We start from the raw sequence: 22,877 nt of genomic DNA, 5'->3' as shown, positions 1-22,877 counted from the left end.
CTCTACCCTCCTTTATTACCTACCTGAATCATTAAAAAAAAGTTAAGTACTGCCACTTCCCAATCTATGGACAAAACACCCCACCATCCCCCAAGCATGCTTCCTTCTCTCAACTATATTATCCTGTTGCTTTAATGCAGGGACAACATCTTAAATTATCCAAAAGTCTGCCCCCTTTTTATCAGCTGTATATATGTGCTTAAGATTAGAACTAAGGGGGCACCTGCAGCCTCTCAAGTCCTTTCCTGTCTTTTCAGAGACCTTCTGGCCAGGATGGTTGAAATCTGACAACACAGTTTCCATTTTCAGGTGGGGAGCAGATGAAAATTACACTGTAATTTTTAAAGTAGACTGTATCAGAGTTAAGGAAAATGAAACATAGATATACCCCACTTTCACTCACTTCAATCCCACTTTCATTCACAGGTGTGATTTGGTCCAACACTATCTGCAATCTCCCACTAACCAAAAATACTAAATGGAGTCTGTGGACACAAAACTGGAGAATAAGAAATTTCTGTTGCCCCCCTCATATGTCTGATAAGGATATCCAGGCACTATATACCATAAATGTTTCATATGATAAGATATGCCCCCATTGCAAATCATCAATTATCATGAGCAATGTCTTTTATTCCTAATTTTATTTGTATTTTTAAAATTCTCCTTCCTTTGTATGTAGAATAATGTGAAAGGCCAAGGTAGCAGAATCTTAGACTTTTTTACTACAGATGATAGTTAATTGGCAGTCATATTTTTTAAATGCCCTTCTCCATCAAGTAAACACCTTCAGTCCTTCTTCCTTGATGTGTCAGTTTTCTACATGCAGGAGCTCTTTATTGGGAGAACACTGAAAATTCAACCCCATTCTTGGAAGTCTACATTAACACACAGCACAGAAACTTGATTTAGCAGATTCCAGTGCGATGGACTGCACATGCAGTGGGTGAAATTTTCTTCTGGATTTCACCTAGAACCTACAGACAGTACATTGGTTACAAATCAGTCAAGACAAATCTCTCAACACATGTAGTACTGTTCTCTCTTGTGTGCCTGCACCACCACTACTGGATTTATTTTATGCACATGCCGTTTCCTGGTATGAAGATAGCTGGCAACTCTGGCTTGTGGATTTTGGTGTTCATGGACTGATTTGTTCTTATGGCAACTTGGAATGATTTTTGGCTACTTTGACTGGCTTTGACTGACTTTGACTGACTTATCCTTTTGATGACAGAATGGCTTCTTGGTCTGGCTTCTGGCTTCTCAGACGGACTTATTCCTGCAGCTTGCAGTAACCTGAACAGGCTTCTCAAAGTGGTTTCCAGCATTCAGACTGGCTTCTCAGCATCATGGACTTGCTTCTCAGAGTGAGTCAGACTTTCGCTTTCTCAGACTGGTAAAGAACTCCATCGTGGCTTCCAAGGGTTCAAAAATGATCAAAGAAAAGGTCTTCTACTGTAGCTCCTTGCAATTCCTCTATCATAGCTTCCAAAGTGGGCATAGAAAAGAGAAGAGTAAATTTTATATTAGGGGAAAATAGGCATTGACTGCAAAAGTAGATGCTGGGATGCCCACTGTATGTGTTTGTGAGGATTATGGTGTAAAGAAACAAATTGTATCTTCACAAAGCTCAAGCTGAAGATGTGTCCTCAGCATGTATGCAGTTTTATGTTGCCACAAAACCATCTGCAATTGCTTCTTGAAAATATAATTAAATAGGGCATAAATTGTCATTTGAGGCAGTAAGGATGAAGTTGTGTTTTCAGTAACATTCTTGTGGTGTATATTGCAAGATGTGGCAGCAAACATGAACACCAATCACATGAATATAGCTTTGCAAGCCAGCAATAGATAGCTGTGGTGCTTTATAAATATCATGCACTGCCAACAGATATACCTTTGGTAAGGCTTGAAGTGCACCAACAGAGGAGACAGTGCCATTCAGAAAAAAGCTGAATTCATAGATGATCTCTGCCTGATATCATCCTACTTGTATAATGCAGACTGGTGTTCAGTTCCCAAGAACTGCATGACAAATTTACTCCTGGAAGAAAATCTGCAAGGACAGGTGTTACTTTATGCAAATGCTGATGGACCGCAGAGCTCAATGTTTGCTAGAGTTGGAATGCCATGCTGTCTCACGGTACTAAAGGACATCAAGCATCAACTGCCATTCACTTATTACAACTCACAGAAAGCAGAGCTTGTGGCCTCACTTTTTCAAGTCTAGTTCTTCTATCACTTTGTGCCAAAAATCAAATGTTAATCAAAACAAGGTACTGAAAATATTACCGGAGATTCTGAAAACTCTATTAACTCTGGACAATCTGTCCTGAGAAAAGACTGTGCATGAAAGATGAAAAATTTAAGTTCATATGTATGTCACATAACATACATTATCTAGCCAAATGACCAGGGGATCACTCTGGCAATCAAAGACTTTAAGGAAAGCAAATTTTGGAGGAAATAATGGTTGTCTTGGAAGAGGAATGTGACAAAGAGAACATAAAAGAACAAAAAACTCAGTGAAATCCTTGGAACTGCAATTTGAAACCAGCTATCTTCAACTTTGTTGCAGCATAGGCAGCAGTCAAAATTCAAACTGTGGCTAACAGCTGAAAGAAAATGCTGTATGATACAGATGCAGACCTCCAGTTTAAAGGGGCTGAAATCAACATTTTCCAAAGAACAGCAGAGAGCCTGAGAAACAGCAAGCATCTGAGGACAGCATCTGCAGTGATGAGAGGAAGGATGGGGCCCCGGGTATCCGGTCATGACAGAAAGAGAGCTGGCCATAGAGGCTGTTGGAGAAGAGGATGAAGGAGCAAAGAAGAATTGCCAATACTACAACTATAGTTGTCCATAGTGAGATCACATCATCTTAGCAAACTCTGAAGTCTCCATTTATAGGGTCTAAAGGAGATAATCATTAAGCAGCAGCACACCTCCAAGGCTCAGTTAAATTGGACAATTTCTTCAAGCGAATTGGTAAAGTTAAAAGTTAGTTTCGGGAAACCAAAGCAAGTCTAGTCCAGAAGTTCCTGTTACCACTTTTTAACTATTTATATATTACTTGTTAATAATGCAGTGGCTGCATGGTATTTATGTGTGTGGTTTTCATAGAAAGTACTTTACTAATGTTATACAATGTTATTAAAAGCTTGTTTTAAAACTTGTTTTATTTGGATACTAGTTAGAAGTATTGTTCAATGTCCTAGGTGTATGTATCTTATTTTCATAAATAACAAAGAACAAATAAAATCTACTGCGCAGATTTTGTAACATCTACATAGTATTTATTTATGAAAATATTGTAAATAAAATGCATAAAACAAATAGTTACTGCACTTCCCGTTAACAAAGGAACCAGTTAACTAAGTTTTAAAATCAACTTTTAAAAAATAACATTGTAAGTTATACAGCAATTATTTTCCTCAGATGACACATCCACAAGAAACGATGTATCTGAACTACACCCTCGGCTGTGAAACCTGTTAGCACACCCAATTCCTTACAGGGGTTATAGAGATTCATAATGTAAGAAAAATATCCTAGATTAATTTTACCAATGAATCTATGAGATTCCTATCAAGAATAGAAGTCTCACTGTAATGCTTCTTTTATTGCTGAGGGATGTACCTGTTCAAAACTGCACAGCAGAAAGGAATGCAAAGAAATGCCTGTAGAAATATTTCCAGTGCTCACAATAAACAAACATGTTGCATTAATAAACTATTTATGATTGACTGCTGTCTAGATACATAATATTGAACCTTTTGAAATGGCCAAGAATCTGCAAAGCACATCCTCTACTGGATTTCAGATTCGCATAATGCTATTTTGTTTTTTTTAAAAACCATTTTCTAGCCTTATGGGAATGGTAGAACTTTCTCTTCCAAATCTATGATTGTGCCTAAAGGTTATTATAGCATTTAGAAAATACTACACAGTACTTTAGATCAGCCCCAGAGAATCTGTTTTCTGCATTTCCCAGGGGTAAGCCTTTTGGAGGGAGTAAATACCAAAATGGATGGGGTTGCCCACAATCTCTTTCTCTTTCCCTTTAGCAATTACATTTCATGCTAGAAAACAGTTGTTTTAAAACTTGTTTTAGTTAACTTGTTATTTAGTAAAAAAAAGTACAGGGCAGTAACTATATGTACAGTTCTTTATGCATTTTATTTGTTCTCCTAAGAACAAAGAACCAATAACACCTGCAGAAGTTTTAAAATGTTACAATGATGTGATTTTACACACTGTAGCCCTTGACATGTGTTTTCCATCTAATAGTTGAGAAACAATTTTAAAAAAAGGATTAAACAGACTAAAGAGGTGGCATTGAATCTACTCTAATTAGAGTCTTTTTTCTTAAAAGAAATACATTCCTGAAGCATGGAAAAGGATGTTCAATCCAGCTTTTGGCTGATGGAAGCCCTTATATCTATCTGTGGCTTGAAGCATTTTTCATGTTCATACTTGCAGCCTTCCTTGGGCAGAGATAGCATTGTAACAATCATGCCTTCACAATATCCCAAGACTGATTGCATCTAGATTGTGTGTTGATTCCTCCCTCATAGAAAGGAAGGCTTGGTTGGGAAAGAGTCTAGATAAAGCCTACACATATAGACTATATACTGCATCTTTACTGATGGATATAGAGAAAGTCTACAGATAAATATGTGAAAGAACAGACCTGCTAAAAGGGATCCACTTAATGTAATTCTGCATGTTACTCGGTCATTAAGCATCCCTTGGTTATCTTTGCCTGCTGGTGGATTCCTCAGCTGCCTCATTTCTTCCCTCCCGCCAATGTTTTCAAAAAGGTCCCTCAGAGCATTCCCAAACTGCCACTTCCCAAAAAATCCCCATGGATGATTTGCTGTGCTTATTGATGACAATGGCTTCAGCATGTGCAAAGCTGGTTTTGCTGGAGATGATTCTCCTAGAGCTGTCTTCCTTTCTATCATTGGTCACTCCAGACATCAAGGTGTGATGGTTGGAATGGCCAGAAAAACAGATGCCTTGGGGCTAAGGCAGAGTAAGTATCACCCAGAAGTATCACCCAGAGAGGATTCATAATACAGTACTATAGATTATAAAGTACTGGAGAATAAAACAGGTATCCTCAAACAAACCCCTCAAACTACAGATGATAACAACAAGAAAAGGAGGAAAAAAACTTTTTTTTTGAGTCAGTATACAGTTTGCTTTTCTCTCCTTCCACCCCAGTAGTCCATATACATACTGGCATCAGAAATATGTAAAGATGCTTCCTCTTGAGGATGAGGATATGGAGTGGGAAAGACTGTAACCTTTTACATCTAGATTGGGAAGAAGAGAAACACACACAGCCCATTCAATTTTTTTTTAACTCAACCGAAAATTTTTTAAAAATCAGATGAGGACCAAGTATGGCTTATTACAGTACAACCTTGTAATGTACTGAATATAAAGCTGTTTCATTGAAAATACCTGTACAGAGGAGTAGGGTACAGCCTATTGTCTGGAACTAGAATACATTTTGCTAATATTAAATATGTTTCAGGGACTTCAATTTAGTTTGCTGCTGAAGAAGTCTGGACTTTAAATTTACCTTAAACTTATTTCACCACACTAAATGACATCATGATGTCATGACACAAATAATTTACATTATATCATGATGTCATTATTTGAATGACATAATTCAGCATGATGTCATCTTTCCATATTTAATGGACAACTGGGGTAACAAGACACTGCTGCCCCCCAATTAGTCTATTAAATCTACATTTCCTTGTACTAAAAAAATTATATCCTTTCTTCAAAATCTGTACAATAGCTCTAAACCGAGAATAAAAAAGACACAACTGAGAGGAATGAGCAATATATTGAAATTAAATCTGCTGTTAGTCATATTTTCATTTTTATAACATTCTACAAGTTTCACAAGTCTTGGATTAGTGATTCGGTTGTCCCACTTCTATGAAGCACAAAAATACCTTCACATAGTTCAAACCAGAACAGCAAAACTGTCCGGGAAAGAAAGTTCCAGTATAAACAGGAACATGTCAAAAACATGGGAACTGCATCAAAGAATTCCCTATGTAGCTTACAGTTTTTGTTCTTAGTAGAAAATCATGTCACCCATTTAACTGAAGGATGAATTTTCAATGTAACTGCAAGGGGTCAAATGCAATCATCTTCAAATCCTTGATTCCTGATACAGTTCTAAAGACAATGCTTTGCACTGAAACAACAGACCTCCTATAACAGCCTCCAGAATAGAATAAAGTGGAGCAAAGCAAAACAAGAAATCTCAATAGAAAATAAAAAGCCAGAAATGGAAGAGTTAAACAGAGACAGCTGGAGTCAGGTTGCTGCCTCATACAAACCAGAAGCTGCCAAACAGCTTTCTGCCCAGCTCCTGCAGCCAGATCTTCCTAGTCACCCATTTATGCAAACGCGTGCTTTCAATCCAGCCACGTGCCTGATCTTCCTCCAGGGCGGCACGTGTGAAGGGGAGGTGCTCCACGCTACTCAGCCTTTTCACCGAGCTATGCTCACATGCATGGCTTTGTGACCCAGCTTTTTAATAATGCATAGCATCCACAAAGAGGCCATATCTTTGAACCCAAGTATCAGACCCATCCCTCTTAGGTTGACAAAGCTAAAGGCAGTCTTCAAAAACGAGCTTTTCTCTATAAAAGGAACTAGGAGCATTAGAAAGTCAGAGGAATGAGGAACAAGGGCAATGGTGTGGCATTAACTAGAAGTGAGAAATCAGGTTAAGTACCATGCTCCAGCTCAGTGTTTCTCAACCTTGGCAATTTGAAGATGTGCGGACTTCAACTCCCAGAACTCCCCATCCAGCATGGTTGGCTGGGGAATTCTGGGAGTTGAAGTGCACACATCTTCAACTTGCCAAGGTTGAGAAACACTGCTCTAGCTTGCAACTGTCAGCATATTGATCTGGAATATATAAAGTCAAACCTTGGGCTCAGCCCTCCTCAACAGGAGTCTTCAGGAAAGCCTCTTTTAGCCATAGCTTCCCCATTTTACTGTGATGGATTACTGTATGAAAAACAAGCTTTGCTAGAATAGCCAAGCAATTTTAAACATTAGCACTCTAGTAAAAAGTCCTTCCTTTTACAAAGACAAATATGCTGTAGGGGGTAAAAGCTAAAAAAGATGGGTAATACAAACAATATAAGCATCTCCCATTTTCAAAGGGATAACAAAACCTCTACAGCTGGAGAAAGAAAAACACACAAGAGTTTTATTCCATTATCTGCAAAATGCTGCTTCATCCACAGAAATGCTACACTGAAACAATAACAAGGGCTGTTTGTTTACAGCTTTCAAAGCCGCACTCTGAGCAGCTTCTTTCCTGATTAACATTTAATACTGTAAGGGATTACTACTCTCAGTGACCGAGATAGAAATTTTCCATACAACCCATCTTGGAGGGAATCCAGTATTTAGACAATGGTACTTTATAAAGAGGGAGCCAGAACTGTGATAAACTATGAGATTACAGAGCACTGTAAAAATTTAGTACTGCGGTCTGTAAATACTAAAATTTTCTCTATAATTGCACAAAGTAGATCTTTTCAAGAGACATGCAGGCCTAATCTGGCATCAAATAAAGACTTGACTCTATAGACTAATCCTTCCCTATCCTTTAGTGCCAGACAGAGATGGGAAAGCTTGAAAAAAAGAAATTAAGAAAATTAAGAAATAGAAGGAAAAATATCTTTATTTTTCCTTGAGAGTTTTTTCCTGAAAAAATAAAAAAAGGCTTCCAAGTACTTTCATTTTGAAAGATACCTAAAACAGTAGTGGAAGAATCTATGTTTGGAACATATGAAATCAAGAAATAAACTAGTATGTATAGAATGAAGCTTGTCTCAATGTGCTGAAATATGTGCCTTTCTCTCCACCCACCCACCCACTTTTTCTCAGCCATTTCACCCCTGAACATTAATACTCTGCCTTATTTTTTGAACACTGGAAGACTTTAAGTGGTTGGTTTTTTCTGTTTTCAGTGTTCTTTGCCTGTCTGCTTTTCCTGAACAGGCAGAAATGATGAGATGCTCTAATTCATCCACAGTTCAGCAGCTTACAATTCCATTTGTAATGTTTATGAGATGTTATAACAACATTTATCTAGGAGAGGCAGGATAGCGTGGTGTTAGGATGTTAGAAAAGGAGTGGGATTCTGGTTCACTTTCAGCCATGGCAGCTCCCTGGCTGACTCTGGGCCAGCCATTCTCTCTCAGCCCAATCTACCTTGCAGGGATGTTGTTGTGGGAAAAACAGGAGGAGGGAGTACTATGAATGCTGCTTTGAGCTCTTGTACCAAAGGCACAATGTAAATCAGATAAATACATATATACACTTAGGAAGAGTGTAAAGCAAATTCAAATAATAAATGCCTAATTTATTATAGATAGAGAGCCAGTCTGGTGTAGTGGTTAAGGCATCAGACTAGAAACCAGGAGACTGAGAGTTCTAGTCCCACCTTAGGCACAAAGCCAGCTGAATGACCTTGGGCCAGCCACTTTCTCTCAGCCCTAGGAAGAAGGCAATGGCAAACCACTTCTGAAATCCTGCCAAGAAAACTACAGGGACCTGTCCAGGCAGCCACCAGGAGTCAACAGTGACTTGAAGGCACAAATATATATAACTTATTATAGATAATTATTATCATCTGAATAAACCATAAACCAAATATAGTTTTATAAGTAAACCATCCTTCTATTGTGTACATTTTACAAAGTAACCAAGTAACCAACTTTATACTGTAAAAGGTGTTAAAAATTAAACATAGCATATGTCTGTATGACAAATTTTCTCCAAATTTCTGACTTTATGCTGCTTCCCAATTTCTGGAAAATGTACATCTCTAGTCAGACAGCACAAACTTGATCCTGCCAATAATTCTGCAAGAATGCTGACAGGATCAGTTCTATTTCAACTGTAGTCTTTCATCCGGGAAGACATGAGGCACTGCTATTATTCAGCACGCATCTCTTCCAAGCAGGGAAGACTCAAGCCTGATGAATTGCAGCAGGAGCCGCCCTGCACCTTTGTTTGTGCCAGTCCTCTGGCCCAGAGAATGAAAATATTGGGAGCAGAGCATAATGGAACATGTCCCTGCAAGCACTGCTCCATAAAGCCTTGCCATCTGACGTCACCCAGCTACTGGATGACGCAAATGGCTGGGCTTGGTTCCTGTCTCAAATCCAGTTCTCCACTGTTCTATGCTGTATCTAATTGCTGAATTGTTTCTGCTTGTCCTTCTCCACATGTATTTCAAGTTTGAAAACTGGCACATACTGCTACATATTTTAGTTTGATGAGAAAAATAATGCATGCCATTTTTAAAATCTAATCTTCACATTGAACTATAGAGGCATACGTGCTCCAGTAGATACTTCACGTAAAGCAGGCTAGGACTAAAGACAGGGAGGTGGACAGGAATTCCATCTTGAGGACCAGACGCTCTATCCAATAGTCTGCCAGTTATAAGTGCGTACTGTTACATCTGGATGGCCAAGACAGTATAGGTATATTGTTAGAACACCACAGACCCTGCTACCTTTCTTCATGAGCTAGTTCAGATTTGGGACATGGTATCTGGATTGATTTGAACTCTTTTTCCTTGGGGTTTTCAATACTGAAGGTAAGGCTGTCCAGGAACAACTCAGGATTGCATGTCCACCCTGACTGGACTTGACTAATATCTGGTCTCATGCATGCAGCAGGGTACATGCTGGATTTAGTATTCTGTTCAAGTGCAGCTGGTGCTTTGGAAATGGAGGAGTTTCACATGACTCCACTGCTATAGGCAGATCACTTTCTGTATAATCTACAAGCCTGGAAAATTGGTTAAAGTGGTCCATCCTAGGCACCTGATATAGATGGTTTTCTGAATTCATGGGAAGAATTTCCCACATTGTCTATTAGTGATACTATTAATACCCTGGGTACTGAACCGGAGATGGCCCAGACTGACACTATTATACCCTTGGTTTACTAGGGAGTTGACAGCTATGAAGTTAGTTGCAGTTTAAGTAGAAGAACTATTTAGGATGGATCAGGTTGAGCATGGTGTGAGGCCATTCGAAATCCTATTCTACTTCAGCATCCACTATTCTTTAATAGAAAAGGGATCTTTTCCCCATAGCAACATCCAAAGCACATATCCCCTCTTCTTTTCAAATCTGCCTGGACTTTAGTAGATGGCAAGCTTGCAATAACCATACTTATAACTTATGGTACTTGTATTTGCAGAGATAACAAACTTAGTTTGTATTTTATAAATACAGAATTAGTTTCTTCTTGTTTCTTCTCTCCTCCTTCTCAGAACATGGGAGTTTGCTATATATGTAAACTGGTAACTTCTGTACCTATAGGGCCACAGTAGAGAAAATGAAACCTTGACCAATTAAAAAAAGTCTCCAAAGTCATCCCCAGTTTTGTTTTGTCTTCCTTGCAGACATGTAACACTTGCATATGAAGAAGTCAGTATCTTACCTATCTAGGTCATAAAGGGTGTGTGAATTCTCTGTTGTCACCTCTACTCCAGCTTCCTTAGCCAACTTCACTATGGCTGCATCTCTCTCTTTCCCAAAAGGCTCTGAGTCATATTCAAAAGTGAGATGGGTCACCCCCCATTCCTGTAAAAAACAGAACATATCAGCTAAATACCAATGCAAATCATCATCAAAATATGACAGTAATATTCAAAACAGAGTAATGACAAAAATCCAACAGCAGAACAAGGGAAAAGATCCCTTTCTAAAGATTTGGCAATAGCATATTCTTTTTTAAAACTCCTCCATTAACAGTAGTTGCTCTCACACTGCCATTTTTTAAAAAATAATTTTTATTACAGATTTTTTTAAAAAAAGAAGATAAAAACTAATACAAAACTAATATAAAGTAAGAAAAAGAAAGAAATCAGAGAGAAAGCTAAAAGTGCAAGAAAGGAAAAATGGCTTAATATCTGAATGGCTTAACCCTACCCTACTTCCTCTCCCCCTAAGTACATTAAAAATAAGAAATAGTGTGGCAAGTTTGCATGTATTAAAATTTAAAAAATGGAAAAGCAACAGCTCTTAGAATTGAATCTTGAGTTCCCTTTTATTGTATATTTAGAGAAAGACTAGTAAGAGAAAAGCATTTTTTAGGAAAAAAGGTACAAGACCTAATTTTTCTGTTTTTACAATACACTAAATCCTCAATTTAAAAGACCTCAATTTAGCAGACTTTGGATCCAACAGACAAAATGGCTCCGATCGATTATGGGCTGTCAAGTCATTTTCAGCTCTTAGCAACCACGTAGACAGAGTTTCTCCTTGATACGTTGCTCTGTCCTACATTAAATGCCATGCACCGTATTATGTTTGCATAAGTCTCATCCACCATTTTATGCACGTATAACTCTCACATATAATTGTTTGTATGTGTAAAATCCCTTTTATCATTTACGCATGCATGCAATATGTAAAATGCACAAAGTTCATAACATGCTTCTGTAAAATGCCATTTCCATTTTACACATGTGTAAAAGCCCACTCAGATTTAATGAATATTCTGCTTTAACAGACACCTCTTCCCCTCATTGGTCCATTAAATCAAGGATTTACTGTATATATGACACTCACACCTATTTTCAGATATAACGTACCACAGAATGGACCTGAATTAGCTTACCACTGAAGGAGGCAACATGGCCCCTCCAGAGATCTTGAACTCCTATCATTCCTGGCAGTATGTATTGTTGGCTAGGTTTGATGGGAACAATTACCCAGAACATACCTATAAGCCCTATTATATTTTACTTTCACTTTCCCATTTAATAAGAATTAGATCCTTTGTAACTTAATAAGCTGAAAGTTTTTTTTGTAATGGAAGGGGAAGAAATAAAACACAAGTCAACTAACTCCTTCATTACTGAAGAGTATGTAGGACTCCTGAAGGCTTGAGAGAGTTAAGCAAAACATAGCTCACATTACCTAGAGTTTATAGTTTTATAGCCAAACCATTACTATTGGAAAGTTTTCAAATTCTACATCACAGTCACACTAGGAAAGGAGAAAGGAGTGAGTCCTGGGTTCATTCCCAACTGCTACTATTGTAATGTTTTAAAAACATTCACTCCTAGGCACTTAAGACCAGAAACCATGATAGTTTATTAGACTGTGTATGTATGCATTTTAGACAATTTTGTCTTCCTTTCCCTTCCTACTCCTGAAGTTGCTCCTTCCTGTTCACTCTGCTTTTGTCCAGCCCCATCACAAAAATAATATTGCCATAACTGAAAGGTCAAATATTTGCTAACTATATCAATATGCTAAAATGAAAGTAAAGTACCTATGTTAGGCAGAATGAATATTTGAGAGATTATCAAAATGGTTTTGAATTTAATCAGAAAAATTCTTTTCACTCTGTTTAATAAATTAGCATTTAGTTTTAATGTTAATAGTTAGACAAAACTAATATTTACTATTTTTAAAATAAATTTTAAAATAATTCCTTTTTCGAAAAATACCCATTCTAATAGACACTCTTGAAAGCCCATCCTATTACTGTCGTTTTTTTCAGAAGGCCACTGCACAAAAACTATGAATCACCTCTATTGAATTGAGCATGAAAGAGAATAGCTGGCATATACAGAAGAGCCCTATTATTGTTTATAAATAGATAGAGATACTGTGATTTTTATTCAGATCCAAAAAGAACAAAATATTAATATTAGCAGTAAGGAAGTTAATTTGTTTTTTTAAATTTACAAACAAATTACATTCTACCCAAACGAGCTTTTCAGATGTAGTTATAATCTTACTTTGAAGAGTCTTGGAAAAACATCAGTTGGCTGCCCTCGTACGACAAACAAACGGGAATTGAGTTTTCTTAAACTGTTGTCCAAATCTTCCAGAGACTGGAGCAGAAACCTAAGAAGAACAAACAAAATGCAATCAGCGACTTTATCATCCCTTTGAGCTAGGATGGACCCTAAGAACTACTGGAGCTCTACTTCATTGTTGAAGGGTATAATAACAGAATCTTGAAAGTCTGACCGATTCTGTCACCCCCCTCTAATACTAAAGAAAATCAAGGGAGGGTATCCTAACAGCCAGGAACCACACTGAGACAAGGAATAGGTCACTAGTGCTTTATTACTGCTACATGAGACAGAAAATCCAAACAAACTGAAGAAGCGTGGGAAAAACCCAGACAGATAAACCCCGAAAGTTAAGGCGGGTCTGTTCTGTGTCTCTTTGAATGGCTGTTCAACTCCTCAGTACTACGCATGCGTTTTCCCCCCTGGACAGGGGCCCCCTCCTGCTCGCCATCAGTACTCATGACAGAGGGCAACCTTGAGTTTCTTTCTCACTTACTCCTCCCTTTCAGGGCTAAACTGGTGTTTACATAATGGCTGCTGAATACCTTCTTCAAGGACTTCTCTGTACCCCTTTACAAATTGTCTGGCAAGGCATAATTAAGGATCCTTTGCAAACACCCCTTCTTTTTCTATACCTTTTCAAGAGGGACAAACTGCAAAAGGGAAAATCAAATGTTTTACATGGTAAGAATGTTCTCCTTGGAAAACAATTCCAAATGTCATAAAAAGTATTTTAGTGTAAATAATACACACACATATACACAAATGTAGGAAATTCCATCCACATATTACAGAAAATATGGTTGACGCAGTCATGATCATAGAGATGAGAGCTTATCCATTGATTCAGTTGTCTGACCTCCTTCATTTATTTGATGGGTTTCTCCTCTGTCTCCTGACATGAAGCCAGGATTCTAGGATGGATAACTACCTCAATATACAACCTATATTGTAAGACAAGGATATGTGTGCATTTTTTTCAGTCAAAGCCTATATTAGGTCTTTGAATGATATGCCTAGACCACTCTCAAAAAAAAAAAAAAAAGTCCAGGACAAAATTTAAAATGATTTAAATCAATTTAAATTAAGGTCAAAATGGTTGCCTTAAACCTCTGTAAAACCTGGGTACTTGGTTAGATCGTTAACTCCTCAAAAAAGATGCCAAAAAGTTTTGTTTCATTCCCTCTAATGGCATCATCAACACCCACCATGGTTCTCAGAGGACGTTTTGTTTTGTTTTTTTAAATAACATAGTAGTTCCCAGCTACAGAAAATTTGCCCATTGCTGCATTAGGTTTTCTCAATTTATATTCCGACTGAAATGCTCTTTGCCATTTTTGCATACAAAACGCAACATTTAAGCATCACTTTGTATTCAGGTATTGCTACCTGAATATAAAAGTCATACTTATCAAAATCAGAGATGAAGGGTATATATGTACAGAATGTAAATTGTCCAATCTGAATGCATGTATCACTGAAAAGTTTTTTGTTTACTCAGATTATCAGAGAAAACAGAAAAATATTTGTGATTTGTCAATATTATATAATCTAGAAATGAAGGGCTGTTTGCTGAAATGCATCCTACAGTTCTCTATGCAAGCAGTGAATACTGTAGTCACTCATTATAGCTATTTCCTTCACTGGAAATAGAGTTGGATTACTCAATTTTTTAGTACTGACATTCTCCTAAGTCTTAAAATGTTCTCCAAGGCCACAAGGAGGACAAGGATATGTACATTATCAAATACTGAACAAAGAAAATTCAACTACTTGTATCCCACCCAAATTGATGTGATTAAATGGGACAAGAGGGGTGCCACTCCATGCCCGACTCATGACGTGGTTCCTTTATTTACTCACAGCTTTAAGTAAAATCATAAACACAGTCATAAATTTCTAGAGTTGGAAGGGACCACAAAAATCATCTAGTTCAGGGATTCCCCAACTGTGAAGTGTACCTCCTTGGGGTCCAGGGGAGGTGTGGAGAACCTTTTAGTTACATTGTGACAATCTTCCCCAAAGTTTCATTGTATTCTTTTCATTGTTCATTTGTGTTCATTTTGATGTTGGGGTGGATTTTTAGGGAAGTTGTGTACATTAAGATTACACTAAAGGGAGGTATGATGGCAAAAAGTTTAGGAACCCCTGATTTAGTCCAACCATGTGCAATGCATGGGAAAACCAATTAAATCACCCATGAGAGTTGGTAGTCCAACCTTCTCTTAGAAGCCTCCAGAGATGGAGAACCCACAACCTCCATAAGTATAAAAGCAGAACATAACTGCCCACATTATATCTGGAAAACGCTGTAAATATGCAATATTATGCTAACAAAGTCTTGTGAAGGTAAGAATGAACAGATTATTATACTCAATTGATTTCATCTCCACAAACTTTTTGAAACGTTAATGAGCACTAGACATACTGATTGCTGCTTGAAGACTCAATAAAGCCATTATACTTCTTTCTATATTACACATGTGTACATTCATTATTTATTCCTGATGCAATTCAGGCATTTGCTTCAAATGATATTTTTCTGGCCAAGAAAATCCTTCTCCATTTAAACTTTAAGTTAACTGACTTTGGCAAACTTTAAGTTTCTTTTGGCAAAAATGCAGAATAATCCTGGCCTACCTACTCAATGACTAAATTGATATGAAAGATCTAACCCATCATTTATATTCAAAATTCCATACGTAGAGACCAAACTAAGGGTATTTTGCAGGTAGCAGAACCTGTAGAACAAGAATCACCCTTAAGAAAGAAGGCAAAATCACTACACAACTGCTAGCAATGGAGTTACTGACTTCTACTGCCGTTCCATCTCTCACTTTCATCAGTACAAAACTGATAGATGATTTTAAAATGTTGTAGTATTCTGTGATATACACAGAAAAGATACATTCCTACCCAGAAATCATTTCCAAAACTATTCCAGTTTAGAACTGGAGCTTATGAGAGTATGCATCAGTAGACAGGACTTGTTACCAAGTAAACTGTTGATACGCTTAAAACTATATAGAACAATTCAAGTTAGTTCAATAGCTGGGTATAGCATTTAAATGGTCCACATTCAAAAAGCAAAAGCAATGTGTTATATTTATATCCTGTCTAATTGGCTCTATACTAGAGCTGCTTAAATATGGCTCAAAATAATTGAATGGAGTCATTACTAAGAATAAAGAAATAAAAGTGGCAGGTAAGCCAACCGTGACCAAAGCTAGTGACAGAGCAACAGATGGGGGGGAGGGGTCCCACAGCTTAGATCCAAGCTACTTACAGGACTATTTCTGCACATCCTGTTCAGCAGTTATTTTAGGTCAACAATGGGTTATCCTTCCTATGTCCTGCTATGGATCCTTTTAAAATCCACTACAAATTCATCTTCTTCCATGGTAAGGCCTACAGAATCATTTGCAATAGAAATTGAAGCAAGCCCCTTCTTGCCAGTTTCATGCCCAGTCTCTTAAAGCTAGAGTATTATTGGGGTGGGGGGGTATATACACGGATGTTTCTCCTGTAAGCCTCACAGAGTGCCAAGTCCCACATAGCTGGAAAGACCTAGGAAGCAAAAATGGCATGGATTTCAGGAAGGTAGTTTTAAGGTTAGTCTGAGATAAATACAGAATCTTGAAAATTGTAGGAGGAATTTCTCAGCCTCGGTTATAGTGGATTAATTAAGGCAGAGCCTCTTTGAAACATTTTTTCTGGGCTGAGATGCCTCTTCTGTGATAAAATTTTCAGACACATCATCCCCCACTTTTCCACAATCTTTCATATAGAGGGAACTCAAAAATATCCTCCCAAGTTGCCCAGTTTTGTGCTACCACCTGTATGATACATTGTACCATTACTTCGGTTTAGAATTTCTTAAAGTAGTAATTTATTTTGATGTAATTTAGTATTTTTATATCTTACCATGCTTACTCTCTTTCTGAGAGATAGACAGACAGATGGATATGAATATAATACAGTTATTACTAGATATTTTGATTGTATCTGGCCTTAGGGCTGTAATAAACTTGATTGATTGATCATACAGAGGGACTGAATAGCAGTAAATAAATGGGAAAATGCAGGTGTAGCTCTTTCATAAGATTATTTTCATACTTGCAGATTGTTATTTCCCTATGCGTCACTTTGACATCTGTTGACATCTAGAGGTCAATAAATCAAGAAAACACAGGTGCACAGCTTGAAGCCCCAGGGACATATGCAGACTTAGAAATTCTGGATATAGTCCCCTGTTTTTTTAAAATCAAAGTTGATTTTTAGCATGACAGGAAGGAAAATATTAAATATGTGACTAGAGAATAATCCTATTAAGTATGTTTAATTTTAATTAAATCTACATGTAAATGATTTTAAATGCATTTTTCCTAGTGACTGAGAGGACTGAGTGTGGACCACGGATGGCAATGAAATGCTGAGGGTAAGAAAATCTTGTACACCTCTGGAATAAGGGGAAACACATTTTCTTATCTGAGGCAATACCGGAGAACAACACATGCTGCGACAAAAGACTCGCATTCCTTATATTAAATCCAATATCAGAGTATCACAGGGTGGAAAGAGCCATCAGGCCACAGAGTCAAACTCTCTGCTCAGTGCAGGAATCAAAACTGGAGCATCCCTGCCACAAAACTGCCCAGCCCTCAGGCAAACGCTCTAAGCAAAGGAAAGCTCTCCACCTCTCAAGCTTACGTGACTCCGAAGTGAATGCGGTTAAGGCTTCCCAATTCTACTGGTCCTCTGATGTCTGATATTCAACAGGATGCATTTCTCCCGTTGGGCAAATACCACCCCTTCTCTCTGACCCCTTGGTTGAATATACTGCTGCGAACCTGGGCAGCGACACACTGCGCGGGCTTGTTATTTACTTTCCTCCAAGCTAACCATTCGGGAATGCTCTTCAGCTCATCCTACGCGATTCCCGACGCGCGAGCGAGAAGTTGGCGAGGGTCAAAGGAGACCAGTAAGCGAGGCAGGCGGGGAGTCATAACGTACCAGGGTCGATTATTCACTCGTTCACAAAAGAATTACTCGCCCTGCTTCTCTCGCCACCGACGACAGATCTGTCCCAATTTCGTTTAATCTTTCCGTGTTGAATCAGGGCATACAGGAAGCACCCTCAACCGCCTCTCAAATCGGTGCGCTTCTTTTAACAGATCGGTCATGCACGAACTTTGTGTTTTGAAGGGGCTGAGCTGCATGAACGTGACACTTGTGTCACTACGCGCTGGTGACAGAGCAGCCTGACCCACTCCGACCCAGGTCCCGATTTTTCCCCCCAACGTGGCGGACGCGCAAGAATACAGGGAGCCTTCCGCTACTCACCGCCAGCGGTTGATGCCCACCGCGGAGGACGCAGCGAACCAGGGGTCCAAGATGTAGATGCAGCGCACGGAGGTCGCCTTTCGGATAGCCGCCTGCAATGCAGGGTTGTCGTGAAGCCGCAACCCCCGTCGGAACCAGTGCACAGAGCAGCAGCCGCCGCCACGCGGCCGAGGGACCGGACCCGACAAAGCAGTCATCGTTAGCACAGCCGCCGCCGCCACACAGGCAATCGAGCCTCCCCACTCCGAACGGCACCTTGCCCTTCTCCCTGGTGCAGCAACCCGCTTCTAGAGCAGCTGCTCTTCCCACGGTGAGCATGCGCAGCGCCGCCCCTCCTCCCGATGCTCATTGGCCGCCTGAACTACATACTATAACTTGTTTGGTTGGCCTCAAGAGCCGCAGGTTGCGGCATGTTTTTGCGGCGTGTATTAGCGGGCGGAGGCGGCGGAGGCGGCCTGGGCTAGATTGGTGCCACGTGGTGGTGGAGCTGAACTCTCCCAGCCACCGATGGCCGTATTCCACTCCTCGTTTTTGTTTCGACAGGCAAGGCTATGGGATCGGAGTAAGGCTGAAAAAATCTGGGCGACCACCAGAGGGCAGCGGAGAACTCGATTTTTGTGTGTCTCTACCCTGCCGTCTGAGAGCCAGTGTGGTGTAGTGGTCTTTCAGCCCTAGGGAGCAGGCAATGACAAACCACTTCCGAAAAACCTTGCCAAGAAAACTGCGGGGAGTTGTCCAGGCAGTCTCCGAGAATCGGACACGATTGAACGGATTAAAAAAGAAACCTGCCGTCTATTGCACGTCCGGATTTCTGCAGCCCAGATTTGGTAGCTTTCCAACAGAAAGGCTTTTGTTCATGGATCCCGCAGAACTTCAACGATTCGAGAGCCAGCTGCCCTCTGAAGTCTGAAAGTTGACTTTATTTTATTCTTAAAGGAATGCTTGAAATCGTTGGAGGTGTGTCCAATATTACTTTCCCTTGTTTTTTTTAAGTGGAGCTACTTTCAGTCCCCCATATTGTTTCATGCCTAAAAATAATTTAGAGTCCCCTGCGTTTATATGCTGTGCTAAGCAATGGTTTTATTCACAACTATTGTTGAATACACCACAGCGGGATCGGTTTGTACACCATAAGCCACAAATATGCTTTACAAGAAGTTCCAATCCAGTGCTTACATTCCATTACATTTACAGGGCTTTTAGGTGTGAATAGTAACAACTTGTGTTTATGATACTGGGAAAGGCACATGCAAATTAAAGGTAGCAATCTTCTGTCCGTCTTCAGCATCTTGTTCACAAAAGTATACTGTTTATGACATTATGGTCATGCTTCCAGATATTACATTGGTAGGACTGCCTGTTATACATTTATGTAATCTTCAAAATGCTAGATACGGCCATCATAACATCCTGTAGTCTTACTGTGATCAGTACCTTATGTTGTTGGATAAGGGTGTCTTACGAGGAATGTTCAGAAGAGGCATGAGGAAATGGGTTTACTATAAAACTACCCTGTAGTTCAACACATTTGGAGGGCACCAGATTAGGAAACTAAACATAATTGAAATCTCAACAAAATTTGTGAGTTGTTTACTTCCTGATAAATAAGATTATAATTAGGTTGGAAGAACTGGACCTCATAATAATGTTATGCATACAGTATATGAAATGTTTATTTATTTATGTATTATTTATTTAATTTTTATCCCGCCTTTATTATTTTTATAAATAACTCAAGGCAGCAAACATACTTAATACTCCTTCCTCCTCCTTTTTTCCCCACAACAACCCTGTGAGGGGAGTTGGGTTGAGAGAGAGCAACTGGCCCAAGGTCACCCAGCTGGCTTTCATGCCTAAGGCGGGACTAGAACTCACAGACTCCTGGTTTCTAGCCTGGAGCCTTAACCATTAGACCAAACTGGCTATGCTACAGGCTATATTGTTGAGAAGGGTTCCCTGTCTCCTACAGTGTCTTCTACTCTTTGTGTTTCACTTCCTCCTTCCCCATGCAGTTCCAGTATTGATTATTGTTAGTCCCTGTTGGGCAAGAGAAACTCTGGAATATATATACTGTATGTATGTATGTATATGGGTATATATATATATATATATATAGAGAGAGAGAGAGAGAGAGAGAGAGAGAGAAGGAAACTCTTTATGATTCAACCCATTCATTCTAAGAAGTATTTATTAGATTTACTGTATATTTTGCCTTTCCTCCAGGAGCTCAAGGTGATAAATATAGCATATTTTTCTCCTCTTGCCCAAGAAAACCCTGTGAGGGCTGAGAGTGGCCTAAAATCAGACAGTGAGTTTCCATTCTTGAGAATGGTCTAGCATGTGAGTTTCCACACTCCTAGTCTAACACCTTAACTTCTACATCACACTTCATACTCCCTGTTAGGCTGAGTCCTGAGAAAAGTCAAAGGAGTCAAAGTCAAAAGCCAATTTATTCTGCACAAATTAAATCAAAGGAGAGTGGAATAAAGTGAATGGTGGCAGCATATCAAGGAGGTTCTCTCCAGGAGAGTGGGAGGGTTAGGAAAGTTCTGGGTGGAAGATCTGGAGACCCTTTCATGTTAGCCCAGAGCCCAGTGCCCAGTCACCATATCCATTTGTCTATGTACATGGGCAGTACAGCATGCTCCACTACATATTATATGCATCTCTCCCGCTGTTTAGGGGAGAGTGTAATGACTCACGATCCTGAAAAAGTTGCCTATCTAATGTACTGCCTCCTCTTCCTTCTGTTTTTTCCTTACGGCACAAGTTGTCTAAATTGTGTGGACTAGTTTATATAGAGCAGTGTTTCTCAACCTTGGCAACTTTTAAGATGTGTGGACTTCAACTCCCAAAAGCTGGGAATTCTGGGAGCTCTACACATCTTAAAGCTGCCAAGGTTGAGAAAAACTGATGTAGAGGCTAAGGAACACCTTGCTAGGAAATTGGGCCCAGAGTCATCTGCGCTGTTCTGCCTATATGAATTACTAGCAAACCTGCAGGTTACTTAAGTTTTTCATCTGACGATGGTAATATTAGCAGCTTCCCAACACAATAACAAACAGAGGAAATGAAAGGACAATATTCAAAATAGCAGGAAGTGGACACCTCCCTATAAAGAGACACATTTCTAACCTATTCTAGCATCCTTACAATTCAAACTATAATTTGTACTTCTATGTACACGGAAAAACTTTTCCAGATTTAATGCATACTGGTTAAATATTTGTTTAAAAGTACAAGAACTCTTCCAGGAAATAAAAGATAATTCAATCCTGACTTCAAGAATTGTGGTAACTATAGGCTGTCCTAAAAATATTGCTGTGAAAATGCAGTTCTTTCCATGTATGCCATACAAATCTTACTTTGGCACTAGTTTTTTCTTTTTTAATCTGTCAATCATGTCCAATTCTCGGAGGCTGCCTGGACAAGTCCCTGCAGTTTTCTTGACAAGGTTTTTCAGAAGTGGTTTGCCATTATCTCTTTCCTAGGGCTGAGAGAAAGTGACTGGCCCAAGGTCACCCAGCTGGTTTGTGCCTAAGGCGGGACTAGAACTCACAGTCACCTGGTTTCTAGCCTGGTGCCTTAACCACTACACCAAACTGGGTCTCTTAGCACTAGTAACAAGGGGTTAATCTGCAGGATCAGCTTGGCCTGGTGCAAATATGGGCCACTGATGATTTCCTGAGGGCAGGATTGCATAAGGTTCTTTTCTACTTGTCCCCAGCTCACTGGTAAGGCAATGGTGAAAGGTGGAACTTAAAAAAAAATTCTTTGTTTATATGTTCATTGATGGAACAGTGGAAATGGACCTTCCTTATGGTTGGCTTTAACCAGGTGAAATTGACAGGAGTTCTGCCACTGTCCCCTTCCAGTTCAAGTGACAGGAAAAATGTTAAAGCAGTGGTGACCTTCCTTCTTTTTTCCTTCCCAGTCCAGGCGAGGAAAAGGAGGCTGGAAATCCACCAACCAGCTTCATTTCCAGCTGGGGTATGTGTGGGAGACAAGGCCCTTAAGCTGCTTTTCTGCAGTGCAAGAAAGTACAAAGACAGGACAACGTCCTTTTCTGTTTCTGAAAGCAACAGACTTTCTGGAGAGAGAAGAGCAGGCATATACATCTTTGTCTTCCATTACCTAGGTGTGATCTACTCTTCACACCCTCACCGTCTCTTGCCTACTTGTTGAGAACTCAACAAATGCTCTAATGTAAGCAGAACAATGTGTGCACACACACAGCCTGAAAAATGTGTATGGCAGGGCTGACATTTCATCTCCTGCTTGCTCAGTCAGCAACTTCTTCTAGTCTGTCTTAAGTTGGGAGGAGTGAGCTAAGCAAGATGCCAGCCAACAATCACCAGTATTGTCCAGGAATGGATGGTGGCTTGGAAGGATGAGTAGAACAGGTACAGGGGCTCAGGTAAGGGGCTTCACTCACCAACTTCTGGCATTGCTCTGTTAGGTAATGGTTTTATTTAATGTTCAAAGCCTTTCACACCTTTGCTTTGACTGCTGGCTTCCTGGATTAGCCCCTGACTTCTTAATTCATATTGAAATACTTCCTGCTCTAAAAGAGTTTTTGACTTTATGTGGAGTCTTTTTATTTGCAAGTTACTATAAAACAGTGTTTGTCCAGTTG

The 22,877-nt window shown here is 39.4% G+C and overlaps 1 protein-coding gene across 2 annotated transcripts in view; it reads right to left on the bottom strand.

The window, feature by feature from the left end:
* CRY2 (cryptochrome circadian regulator 2) overlaps positions 1-18,501 on the bottom strand; it is a 115,289-nt gene extending 96,788 nt beyond the window's left edge. The window contains exons 1-3 of one of the 2 annotated variants that reach the window (XM_063289659.1): positions 18,242-18,501; positions 12,839-12,947; positions 10,525-10,667 (exon numbers count right to left, since the gene is read on the bottom strand). In XM_063289659.1, the coding sequence (XP_063145729.1) occupies positions 10,525-10,667; positions 12,839-12,947; positions 18,242-18,438 (449 nt within the window). In that variant the 5' untranslated portion in view covers positions 18,439-18,501. The remainder of the gene's footprint in view (positions 1-10,524; positions 10,668-12,838; positions 12,948-18,241) is intronic. The other variant, XM_063289658.1, reaches the window with a different exon arrangement.
* Positions 18,502-22,877: the final 4,376 nt, after the last annotated feature.

This window comes from Candoia aspera, chromosome 1 (genome assembly GCF_035149785.1).
Source record: "Candoia aspera isolate rCanAsp1 chromosome 1, rCanAsp1.hap2, whole genome shotgun sequence".
NCBI classification, from domain to species: domain Eukaryota; kingdom Metazoa; phylum Chordata; class Lepidosauria; order Squamata; family Boidae; genus Candoia; species Candoia aspera.
The sequence above is the reverse complement of the archived record's forward strand: the minus strand, read 5'-3'. Positions and strand labels throughout refer to the sequence as shown.